General features: G+C 41.2%; 1 protein-coding gene across 2 annotated transcripts in view; it reads left to right on the forward strand.

The window, feature by feature from the left end:
* The window catches only part of LOC133857241 (DNA topoisomerase 3-alpha), a 91,481-nt gene that overhangs the window by 36,069 nt on the left and 41,768 nt on the right, over positions 1–13,644 (forward strand). For both annotated transcript variants that reach the window (XM_062292432.1, XM_062292434.1), the window contains exons 16-17: positions 9,533–9,585; positions 9,661–9,760. In XM_062292432.1, the coding sequence (XP_062148416.1) occupies positions 9,533–9,585; positions 9,661–9,760 (153 nt within the window). The remainder of the gene's footprint in view (positions 1–9,532; positions 9,586–9,660; positions 9,761–13,644) is intronic.

Here is a 13,644-nt window from a genome sequence, read left to right on the forward strand (position 1 = left end):
ATTCTAGCAAGTTGGTCCTCAGACTTTACAAACGGTGTGACTGTATCTCCACTCAGTATCTTGTCTCGGACGAAATGGCAGTTTAATTTAATTTGCTTGGTCCTCTCATTGAACAAAAGGTTGGAGGCAATGTGAAGATTAGCTTGGTTATCACAAGATAGTGGTATAGGAGTTGGTGCTAGGAACCCTATCTCCTGAAGGAAGTGTTGTAACCAAGTCAACTCATTAGCAGTATGAGCCATCGCTCTATACTCGGCTTCTGGACTTGATCAGGCAACTACATTTTGCTTCTTACGTTTCCATGTTATGAGATTTCCTTCCAGAGAGGTACAATAGCCCATAGTGGACCTTTTAGTCTGAGTTTTTCATTTGGATTCATAGGATTTTGAACAGGTCAAACACCCTACAATCCAGTCTCCTCAAGGGATGTCAAGTACATACTTCCTCTGTGATAAATTGGGACCTTAATGCCCAAGAATTAATGAAGTTTGCCCAAATCTTTAATGTGAAAGGTTGTTGCAAAAACTGACTAGTGATTCCTCCAAAGTCACTTATAGTAATAACAATGCCATTTACATAAACAACTAGTAGAATATACCCAACATTAGTATTTTAGTGAAAAACTGAGTGATCTGTCTGACAACGATGGAGGCCAAATTCCGTTACTACTATGGAGAATTTCCCAAACCATGCTCTTGGTGACTTCTTGAGCCCATATATATATATATATATATATATTTTTATAAGTAATTTCAAATTCATCAATAAAGCGCAGAGGAGCGTAACCCTAATATACGGGAAGTATACAAGAGCGCTCCTAAAAGGGAGGAACATGTAATAAATTTAGAAAGTCTACAAAAGTAAAAACACCTAGGTGGCAAAGACTGGACGCTAACCAAAGAAATAGCGTGTTAAGCACACCCTTCCTTAACACTACCATTACAGTCTCTACATCTTCAAAAAGCCTCGCATTCCGCTCCCGCCAAATGCTCCACAAAACACAGTGAGGAACTAACCGCCAAGCTTTTTTAGCTAGGCCATGCCCAAAAGACTCATCCCAAGTAGTCAACAAATCCAACACCGTTTGTGGCATGACCCATTCAACTCCAAATAAAGAAAACATAAAGCTCCAAAGCTCACGGGCAGTGTCGCAATGAAGTAACAGATGATCAATAGCCTCCCTCTTCTTTTTACACATACAACACCACTCAATAGCCACAATATTCCTCTTTCGCAAATTGTCATGGGTCAGTATTTTTCCTAAAGCTGCAGACCATACAAAGAACGCCACCCTTATCGGAGCCTTAGCACACCATATATTCTTCCACGGAAATGAAGGGCCTTCTTTCCTACTAAGCACTTCATAATAGGACCTTACTTCAAATAAGCCCCTTGTAGAGGGATTCCAAACTAACCTGTCACCCTCTCCTTGTCGAATCGAATGGAGTACAACCGCTCGAAGAAGGAAAGCACCATCTCCATCTCCCAATCCTGGAGTTGCCGCGTAATGCCTTCAATTTGCAAACACTACCCCTCTTCTCTTTCTGAGCAACAAAACCAAGTGTTTGCTCCATATAGACTTCTTCAAGTAAATCACCATGAAGGCATTCTTAACCTCCAATTGATAGAGTGGCCAATCAAGCTTGGCAGCAAAAGAAATCAATATAGGAATGGAAGAGATCTTGGCCACAGTGGAGAATGTCTCATCATATTCAATGCCATATGTCTGTGTATAGCCCTTTGCAACCAACTGGGCCTTGAGGCGGTCAATAAAACCATCAGGATGAAACTTAACAGTATACACCCATTTGGGACCAGAAACATGTTTGTCAACCGATAAAGGAACAAGATCCGTCCCATTATGTTGTAAAGCTGTCATCTCCAATTCCATGGCTCTCCTCTGGCCCAGATCAGAGAGTGCATCTTGGACTGTCTTAGGAATGGAAACACTTGAAAGGGTGGAATAAAACAGGAAAACGTTGGAGATAAAGACGGACAAGAAACAAAATTACCAATGGGATGCTTAGTGACACAGGAATGAGTACCGTTCCAGGGAGCAACGAGAAAGGAATCAGAATCAGTAGATGGTGCATGATCTATGGATGGTGAGGATGATGGAGGGGGCACATGAGCTGGGGCTGTCGGAGCTAAATGTACGGTGTAAGGTATAGGAATAGTAGAGGAAGGTAAAGGGCTAAGGGTTGGAAATGGAATAGAAGAGGTTGGAGACTCAAACTGATATTCCTCGGAAGAACGTGACAAAATATTATGTGAATGGCTTGTCTATCTCTTGCCTTGAGTTCTGTCTATTATATATACATTTCATGAATGCTATACATGGAATAATAAACAATTATGGAGAACAATTATGGTCAGCACCCAGCACATGAACATGCTGTCCATTGTTAATAATGAACAATGGACAACACACAGCACATGAAAGCACACAGCACATGCTGTCCATTGTCAATAATGAACAATGGACAACACACAGCACATGAAGGACAGCACACAGCACATGCTGTCCAGCACATGAACAATCAGCACATGAACAATAATGGACAGCTGTGCTGTCCATTGATGAACAATGGACAACCCACAGCACATGAAGGACAGCACACAGCACATGCTGTCCAGCACATGAACAATCAGCACATGAACAATAATGGACAGCTGTGCTGTCCATTGACAGCCCCCCTCAAATTGATGCAGGGTAATCAACAAGCATCAATTTGCCACTTAGGAAGCAATGTCGATGACGTGTGAGCGCCTTGGTGAAAATATCCGCAATTTGGAGATCAGTGGAAATATGTGGAAGAGTGATGATCCTAGCTTCAAAGGCGTCCCGGATAGAGTGACAGTCCACTTCAATATGCTTGGTGCGCTCATGATAGACAGGATTGGCCGTGATCTGAATAGCACTGGTATTATCAGCATATAGAGGTGTAGGGTCGGTCTCAATAAAATCTAATTCAGCAAGCAAACCACGAAGCCAAATAATTTCTGAGCAAGCAAGAGACATAGCGCGGTACTCAGATTCCGTAGATGACTTAGAGACTCTGTCTTGTTTCTTACTTTTCCAGGAGATCAAGGCATCACCTAAGAACACACACCAACCAGTGATAGAGCGACGAGTATCCGCACAACCAGCCCAATCAGCATCACTATAAGCAGCAAGACGAGTAGAATTGCTGGCAGGAAAGAATAAGCCACGGGCAGAAGTACCGCGAACATAGCGTATAATTCTTCGGACAGCAGTCAAATGTAGATGACGAGGAGCCTGAAGAAACTGGCTGACTTGCTGAACAGCAAAGGAAATGTCCGGTCTAGTAATGGTGAGATAAATGAGGCTTCCCACCAACTGCCGGTATAGGCTGGGATCAGCAAGTAAGTCACCCTCCTCTTTGCGAAGCTTGACATTTAATTCCATGGGAGTATCAACAGAAGAAGCCTCTTGAAGACCAGCTGTAGTCACCAAGTCACTAGCATACTTATGTTGATTGAGGGAAATGCCGGAGGAACCACGATGCACCTCAAGACCAAGAAAATATGTGAGAGACCCAAGATCTTTCATATGAAAGGACCCCGAGAGATGAGTTTTGAGCTGGTCAAGTAAAATAGAATCGGAACCAGTGATCACAATATCATCAACATAGACCAAGAGAAGAACAATACCCATGTTCGATTTCCGAAGAAACAAAGAGGTGTCATACTTGCTCTGCTTGAATGAAAAGTGCAATAAAGTGGTGCGAAATTTATCAAACCAGGCCCTCGGAGCCTATTTGAGACCATAAAGGGAGCGACGAAGCTTACACACATGTGAAGTCGGAGATGAAAACAAGCCTGGAGGTGGCTTCATGTAAATACATTCTTTCAGATCCCCATGGAGAAAAGCATTCTTAACATCCATTTGATGTAGGGGCCATTCATTGGAAGCAGCAAGGGCAAGAATCGTACGAACAGTTGTCATTTTAGCCACTGGAGCAAAAGTTTCTTCATAATTGACACCATACTCCTGATTATTTCCAAGAGCAACAAGCCGAGCCTTGTAACGGTCCAAACTTCCATCAGATCGAACTTTGACTGAGTAAACCCATTTGCATCCCAAGGGCACAACAGTAGGAGGACAGGGCTCAATGTCCCAGGTGTGATTGGCCTCTAAAGCAGCAATCTCTTCCTGCATAGCCTTTCGCCAACAATCATGCTTGGCAGCATGTGAGTAACATTTGGGAATATCAAAAGTGGCCAATGTAGCAGTAAGAGCTGAAATAGAACTGTCAGCACTAGAAGAAGAAAAACCATACCTATCCGGAGGTACAGACACTCGAGAAGAGCGACGAACTAATGGCTCAGGAGATGTTGCCACGGACTGAATCTGGAGTGCGGTAGGATCAGATGCTGGGTGAGCGACCGGAAGAGGCTGTGGGCGGGAGCGTCTTGTATACACAATACCTGGTTTAAATCGGGAAATGATAGGAGGAAGATCTGAGAGCCACTCTTCAAAAGAGGGAAGAACCACAGTAGAAGACGATGACAGAGAGGACACAGGAAAGAAATGTTGGTTTTCAAAGAAAATAACATTCCTAGAAATACGAGTACGATGTAAGATAGGATCATAGCAAACAAATCCCTTTTGACGCACATTATATCCCAAGAAAGCACAACGGACAGATTGAGCAGATAATTTATGTCGCTCATGAGGAGGTAAATGAACAAAGCAGACACAACCAAACGTACGAAGGTTATCATAACTAGGTTGCTTAGCAAATAAGCGGAAATAGGGAGACTCCATATGTAGAATTTGAGAAGGTAAACGGTTAATCAAGTGAGTAGCAGTTTTCATACCCTCGACCCAAAACATGGACGGAACAGAAGATTCCAACAAGAGAGTACGTACCACATCAAGAAGATGACGATTCTTACGTTCAGCTACTCCATTTTGTTGAGGAGTAGAGGGACATGAACGTTGATGAAGAATACCCTTAGATGCCAAGAAAGCCTGAAACTCAGTAGACAAATATTCGCCGCCAGAATCGGTGCGTAATATTTTAATAGAAGAAGAAAATTGATTAGCAACATATGCAAAGAATTCAGTAAAAATGCGAAAGACCTCAGATTTAGAGCGAAGAAAATAGACCCAAGTAAATCTGCTATGATCATCAATGAACGTCACATAGTATTTAAATTTTTCATGTGAACTCACTGGAGAAGGACCCCAAACATCACTATGGATAAGTTCAAAGCAGTGAGATGCCCGACTAGCATGCAAAGGAAAGGGAAGAATTTTGCTTTTACCAAGTTTGCAAGAAGCACACTCAAGAGAGAAAGAGGAATTGTTTTTATTACCAAGCAAACCGGAATTCAATACATGAGATAAAATCTGAGTACTGGGATGACCCAAACGACGATGCCACACCATACTAAGATTGGAAACATTATTACAAGCAAAAGACTTAATAGAAGAAACTGGAGATGAAACTGAAACAGGTAAAAGTAGTGGAAACAAGCGCCCCACTTTAGGTCCCTTCGCGATCTGCTCCCCCGTTACCTGGTCCTGCACAACACAACCATCACTAGAAAATTTAACATCACAATTGTTTTTAACTAATTGGCCAACCGAAATAAGATTTGTGGAAAGTTGAGGAGCAAGAAACACATCCGTGAGCTTAGAAGAGGCATCTCCGACAGCAGCTATTGGCAGAGAGCTGCCATTGGCAGTCTGAATAACAGAGTTACCAGCATAAGGCCGAACATGGCGCAAAGCGGTATGAGTAGGAGTCATGTGATTAGAAGCGGCCGAGTCCACATACCAGAGTTTAGAGGAATGTTTACCTTGAAACCCCATTGCAGATAAGGCTGAGATCAGAATTTGTTGTACCATTGCTGGAGTGCAAAAATCTGGTGCAGGAGGGGCAGCAGGAGCAGCAGTAGGCATGGCAAGAACTGAAGTCTGAAATGCTTGGGCTGGACGATTTGAGGGACGAATACGACATTCCTTGATAATGTGACCCTTCTTCTTGCAATAAGAGCAGAATTTCCTAGGACAATTAACAGCAATATGCCCAGACTCCTTGCAGCAAAAACACTGCAACGGTCGAGAATGCCTAGGCGGTCCATGGCTTTGAGCAGAGAAGGCCACAGTGGCAGCCCCAGAACTGCCATGAGATTGCTCCAAAATAACTTGAGTACTAAGACGTTGTTCTTCACGAAGTAACTCACCAAAACAAACATCAAGAGAGGGAACCGGAGAGCGATTCAGTAAGGAGGAGCGAACAGGTTCAAATTCTGGGCGAAGTTTCATAAGAAACTGATCACGCTGAGTAATGGCGTGAAGAGTTTGAATAGCAGAAAGAGCTGCAGCAGGAACGTCCGCAGTAACCAAGGCCGCATATTCGTGCCAAAGAGTCAAAAACCCCGAGTAATAATCTTGGATGGAGAGGCTATTATGCTGAAATATGGCAATTTCATGTTCCAACTGAAAACGACGAGCATCATTAGCTTGATGATGAACCTTCTTCAAATAAGCCCACATGGCTTGAGCAGAGCGATGAGGCCGCAAGTGAGTGACAATATGAGGCTCCACTGAACCAAGAAGCCAGGACATGATACGGGCATCAAGCACAGCCCAGGACGGAGAAGACCCGTCAGCCTTAGATTTGTCAGAAGTTGACAATGAGTCAACATCCGTGCCATCAATATGACCCCAAAGTGCCTTGCCCTTGAGAAAGAACTCAAATTGAAATGCCCAGGTTGCATAATTGGTGCCGGTAAACTTAACACACACAGGAGCTGAATCCATAGGGAAGAAAAAGAGATTCTGCCGAGAAGAGAGATTATGTCGAGAGAAAGGGCCGAGAAAATTTGAGAGACAAAGAAGAGGATTGCTAAGAAATTCACGGGTACACTACAGACTTGACCGAAACCCACCAGCGTCACGTCCGAAACCGAGAAGAAGGAAAAATTACAGGGAAAGGAAAACTTAGTAATTAGGCTTTGATACCATGACAAAATATTATGTGAATGGCTTGTCTATCTCTTGCCTTGAGTTCTGTCTATTATATATACATTTCATGAATGCTATACATGGAATAATAAACAATTATGGAGAACAATTATGGTCAGCACCCAGCACATGAACATGTTGTCCATTGTTAATAATGAACAATGGACAACACACAGCACATGAAAGCACACAGCACATGCTGTCCATTGTCAATAATGAACAATGGACAACACACAGCACATGAAGGACAGCACACAGCACATGCTGTCCAGCACATGAACAATCAGCACATGAACAATAATGGACAGCTGTGCTGTCCATTGATGAACAATGGACAACACACAGCACATGAAGGACAGCACACAGCACATGCTGTCCAGCACATGAACAATCAGCACATGAACAATAATGGACAGCTGTGCTGTCCATTGACAGAACGGACACCAGGGAATTATGTATGAGACTCATCAAAAGTAACATTAGCACTTGTAAAGTAGCGCTGCAAGGTTGGAGAATAGCATTGATATCTCTTCTGAGTCCGTGAATAACCAAGGAACACACACCTAGTGGAACGAGGATCCAGTTTGTCAAAACCTAGGCCATGACTGGACATAATGCTCCATCAAGAACAAAGGAGGGCATTCTATTAAAGTAGCATGCTGTAAGAACTGCACCACTCCAAAAACAATTTGGTACGGGCAATTCAAATCCCAAGCTCTGATACAATGTTAGCAAGATGAGAAAATGGCAGTGAAAATCTTCTGCCTTCATTCGATTCAATTCTTTCTTATATAAGAAACGGTTACACATTTTGGAGGAAACAGATAAAAAGGAATTGCAGCTGGTGGGGATAGCTCAACCTTCTAGAAGGAATACATATTAAGTCATTCTACCATTCTACCATTCTCTTTCTGAGGTTACCTTTTTTTTTTCTTGGTCTCTTTCTGAGGTTATCAACTGTCAAAATCTAACCACATTAGCTATCCAAATAAGGAAAGAAATTTTGGTTGCACCTTTGCATACTGAATACTCTTCCAAGGAACCCTACTATAGTGACTATCTGAGGACCTCATAAAAGAACGAATTGTCAAATTTTACCTTGTTTGTAAGGCTTTAGTATATTGTATCCTATGCTTTGCCTGAATGGTAATCAGAGCATAACAAAGAAAATAAATAATTGACTTACTCTGATTCACAATCTTGGATTGCTTGGACAGACCTGAGATTCTAGTGTTAAGTCCCATCTCCCTACTTTATCCTTAGCTAAGAAAAACAAATCAGGAAATAAGTTCTTTAAGGCTACCTCTCTGCACCGTATGTCATACTAAAAATGAAACACGTACTGTCCCTTGCCATAAATTTAACATACCTGAAAAAGAAATTCCAAACCACCTCTTGTGCTTATTGACAAATTCGACTCATGAGACCTTTTCACTAGTACAAGTCTACAAATGTCCACAGAATCAGATTTCCCCTTAAATGATGCAAATTTCACATTTTCAGAGATGATTTTGCTCCACTCCACAGCTCCAACTGATAACATATGAGTGCGTGGTTTAAATTTTAGATGCTATAAATGTCTATTGGCAGCACTTGTTTTCTAGAGAAGCTGTTGACATCCAGCTTGTCACCAATGACCTCTTCGGTCATTGTTGACCTCCACTTGTAGCAGGCTGTTCTTGTCAGTCACCAAAAACCTTTACCAGTTGTTGACTAATCCCTTGCCAGTCATTGTCAGTAAAAGCCTTCACTGGCTGTTGGCTAATCCTTTTCTGGTCACTTGTTTGTCACCTACTAGTTGGTTGCTGTGTGTTTTGCTGGAAATTTCCCACAAGTATCGTCGGAATTATAGAATTATGTGGATTTTTCCTAGTGTGACAATCGCTTAAAAATCGCAAGAAAACAAAACGTGTTCTTTGATAATGTTTTCCGCCTAAAATATATTTCTCCAGGTAGCTAGATTTCACTAAAAGAATGGAGCCTTTCTCTTCTCTCCTTTTCTGCTTTCCCCTCCAAATCCTAGAGGCACATTACTTGAGGTTAAACCATGATATGTCTTGCACATGTGAAAAACCTATGTACATGAGCAAGGAAAGATGTTGACGGTTTTCTTATCTTTTTGTTTTCTGTTTTCAAAACAAAAACATTAACAAACAACTCAAAATACAAAACACTAAACTATTTTCACATTTATGTCACATCAGAACATTTTTTCAAACCAAAAGCAAAAAACACCCTCTCAAAACACATTAACAAACATACCCATATCTTTGGATGCTTTATCTCTTATTATAGTTCATTAATCTCCTAAATGGTACTTCTAAATCTGTCATCCCTATGGAAAAAAAAAGTTAAGATTGTGATAAAGAAAAACGTGATTGAAATGTCATACACTATCCATGCACTTTCTTACAAATTTTAGCACCTTGTTTAGTTTAGGTTCTTTTAAGATATTTGAATTTAAATATCTGCTTGTATTGTATATTTTGTCAAGATAAATTATTACTTCCTACCTGGAAATATATGCAGGCTAGGTTGAACAAAGCAAAACTTTTTGGAGCCATGGCAGTTTTCTTTGAGAGGTGATTTCTTAGCGCCCACCATCTTGGTAGACTGTTTGTTGTGCAATCTTAATGCATGTTTTACCATTAATGCAGGTCCAATCAATCTGGTGGAGACGAGCAGCATGCACATGGAGGTGTTGTTAGGCGATGCGGACATTGCCAGGAATCAGATATGGTGCTTCGGCAAAACCGGGTAATACTTTACAAAGTTAATTTTCAGAGAAAAAGAGCCTCAAGTCATTTTTGCACAAATAAAAGCATAGACCATTAGCTCTGTTCTGTTGTAGGGCTTGAAACTAGAGGAAGAAGAGGCTATGTGTTTTCTACATAGCCTCTCACATCATAATATATATATATATATATATATATATATATATATATATATATATATATATATATATATATATATTGTGAATTTCAATGCAATTACCAAAATACTCATGACAAAATTCCTATTACCAACACACTCTTTTAACCCTAAGACGCTCTTCTAACACCCCTCAAGCTGAAGCATATATATCATATAAACCTAGCTTGGAACAAATAAACTCTAACCTCTTTCGACATAAGGATTTTGTAAATATATCAGCTAATTGGTCTCCAAACTTCATGAATGGTGTTGATATATCTCCACTGAGTATCTTGTCTTGAATAAAATGACAATCAACCTCAATATGCTTGGTCCTTTCATAAAAAATTGGGTTAGACGCAATATGTAAAGTAGCCTGGTTATCACCAAACATTTGGATAGGAATGGGAGTTGAGAATCTGATCTCCTAGAGAAAATGTTGTAACCACATCAACTCACTGGTAGTATGAGCCATTGCCATGTATTTTGCTTCAGCACTTGACTGTGCCACTACTGTTTGTTTCTTACTTCTCCTAGTGGCTAGATTACTACCTAAGAATGTATAATATCCTACGATAGATTGTCTATTTAAGGGAGAACTTTCCCAATCTACATTAGTGAAACCTTCTACTCGGAGGTTTCCGTCTATACAATATCCAAAGACTAGGAGCTCTTTTTAAACATCAAATAATACAAGTAACAACTTCCCAATGTGAAACCCTAGGAGCCTCTAAGAACTGACTAACAACACTAACTGCATATGAGATGCCTGGCCTGGTAATAGTAAGATAATTCAACATGTCAATCCCCCTGAGTAACAAATCCAGATGGTTGCTCCATATAAACTTCCTCATGTCAATCGCCATGTAAAAAGACATTTTTAACTTGTAATTGAAACAAGGGCCGATCGAGATTAGTTGCCAAAGAAATAAGTGCACAAACAGAAGAAAGTTTGGCAATTGGAGAAAACGTCTCATCGTAATCAATGCCATGCGTCTATGTATAACCCTTAACAGTCTTTTGCAACCAACAGTCTTTTTACTAGATAGTATTGAAACAAGCTCCAATGTCCCATTTTGATGCAAGTCCTTCATTTCCAATTCCATAGCTTGCCTTCAACCGGAGTCAGAAAACGCATCCTGCATTGTCTTTGGAGTAGAAACACTAGAGAGATGTGAAATAAAGAAATAATGTGAAAGAGACAAAGAACTAGTGGATACAAATTGACCGATAGGATGTTGGGTAGTGGAGGAACGTTTATCTTTTCGTAAGGCAATAGGTAAGGAGTCAAATGTAGGTGGGGACACCGGATTTGTAAACGGTAAGGATGATGGTGGAGGTGCAGTAGCCGGTGGTCTATTAACGCACAACACACTCCTAGCTCTAGTGAGTGTGTTGAAAAGACTCCTGGTTGATCACAACTCCTAGTGACAGCCAGTTCCTAAAGAGAAGAGTTTTACTTGTATTTAATTTACTTTAGTTTGCTGATTACAGTTTTGTATTAGATTAGACTTATCTCTGAGAGGTAGTATTGGATCAGGAAGCTAGAAGTTCGATGTTATCTTGTATTATGTACAAACTCTATATAATTGAATAGACGCTCACAAGTTGAGTAAGCTTTGAAAAGCCAAATAACTCTGTGTTTCTACATGGTATCAGAGCCTACCATAGATGAACGTCTTTTTTTTTTTTTCATCATCATCATGTCAGAATCTTCAACCTTTTCGGTAGCCTCATCTCCTTCCCGTTCCGAGAAGCATCCCACCCTTGCTCCATCTTCTTCCAATGTTGTTTTCACTATCCCAAACATGAATCATACCCTGCAAATCAAACTCTCCAATGCCAATTTTCCTAGTTGGAGAACTCAGATCATGGCTTATGTTAAAGCCCAAGACGCATATGGTTCTTGGATGGTACTTCTCAGCCTCCAGCCCAGACAATTTCGAATCCGAGTACTACTCCAGATGCTCCTGCCACCATAGCAAATCCATAATTCTTAGCTTGGTGCCAATGTGATTAGATGTTACTCAGCGTGTTAATTTTCACGCTCACCGAACCACTTGTTGTTCATGCCGTTGGATGTGCCACCTCTCACCACCTTTGGTTTACCTTGGTGTCCATGTTTGCTTCTCAAGCACGATCCCGAGTCCTGCAGATTCATTATTAACTTGCTACTTCCAAGAAGGGTATCGCATCTATCACGGAATATTTTCAATCGTTCAAGGCTCTATATGACAATCTTGCTGCTGCTGGCCAACACCTCAACGACTTTGAACGCACCTCATATTTCCTAGCTGGTCTCGGATCTGATTACGATCCGTTTGTTACTTCTATCACTACTCAGTTGGATCCTTTATCCCTAGATGAAATCTACGGACACCTTCTTGCTCATGAGATGCGAATCGAACATCATCTCACTCCCTCTGAACCTGTCTTGCCCACTGGTAATTTTTCTACCTGAGGTTCACCATCACGAGGTTGACGCTATCGTGGTCATGGCCGCACCAACAACTACCGAGGTCAAGGATCTTTGTCCAAAGTGCTTCGAGAGTTGGTTGTTTCTAAAGACCTAGAGATTCTATTTGTCCTAAGTGCTGATCAGATTGCAGATGTTCTTACTAAGCCAATTGTTTCCAGAAGGTTTTATCATCTATCCTACAAGCTCAACGTCTAATCACTCCCGTTGAACTTGCGGGAGGATATTAACGCACAACACACTCCTAGATCTAATGAGTGTGTTGAGAAGACTCCTAGTTGATCACAACTCCTAGTGACAGCCGGTTCCTAAAGAGAAGAGTTTTACTTGTATTTAATTTACTTTAGTTTGCTGATTACAGTTTTGTATTAGATTAGACTTATCTCTAAGAGGTAGTATTAGATCAGGAAGCCAAAAGTTTGATGTTATCCTGCATTCTGCACAAACTCTATATAATTGAATAGACGCTCACAAGTTGAGTAAGCTTTGAAAAGCCAAATAACTCTGTGTTTCTACATGGTCGAAGCCGACGCATATAAACCTGGAGTGGAGCAGGCGAGCGTGGATGCAATAAGACTCGTTGAGAAGGAGAGGCAGGACTCAGATAGGGGTGGAACTGGCTACAGAATAGACGCGACGTTAGACTCAAGCGTAGAGTCACCCAAAGAAGTAGCAGCAGAAAATTGAGAATAGACTCAAGAAAAGTGACATTGACGCTAGTGGTGGAATAACCAAGGAAGAGAGATTTAGTAGCAGGGGGATCAAGCTTATCAGAACCAGGACCCAAATTATGGACATAGCAGACGCACCCAAAAGCCTTCAAAGGCAAGAAGAATTGGGATGAAGAAGAAACCTTGAGGGAATGAGGAGATGCACCATCTAAGATCGACGAGTGCATTCGATTAATAAGATAACAAGCAGTGAGAACATCACTCCAAAATTGTTTGGGGGACATGAATATGAAATAAGAGAGTGGGGAAAAATGGGTCTCTTGGATTTCACATTGCATTTCTTCGATGTGCTTCTCTGTTTTGGTCAATGGCTCTCCGTCCGGCTTCTTCAATAGTTCTAGAGGGCTGAGACAGGGCAATCCTCTATCTCCCCTTCTATTTGTAGTCGTCATGGAGCCTTTGAGCAAAATGCTTTCTGTTACTGTTGAAAGTGGTCGTCTCTCAAGCTTTTCTGTGGGTTATAGGCTTCCCGTGGTTAACATCTCACAATTGTTGTTCGCGGATGATACCTTGGTCTTCTG

Source organism: Alnus glutinosa, chromosome 14 (genome assembly GCF_958979055.1).
Source record: "Alnus glutinosa chromosome 14, dhAlnGlut1.1, whole genome shotgun sequence".
NCBI lineage: Eukaryota > Viridiplantae > Streptophyta > Magnoliopsida > Fagales > Betulaceae > Alnus > Alnus glutinosa.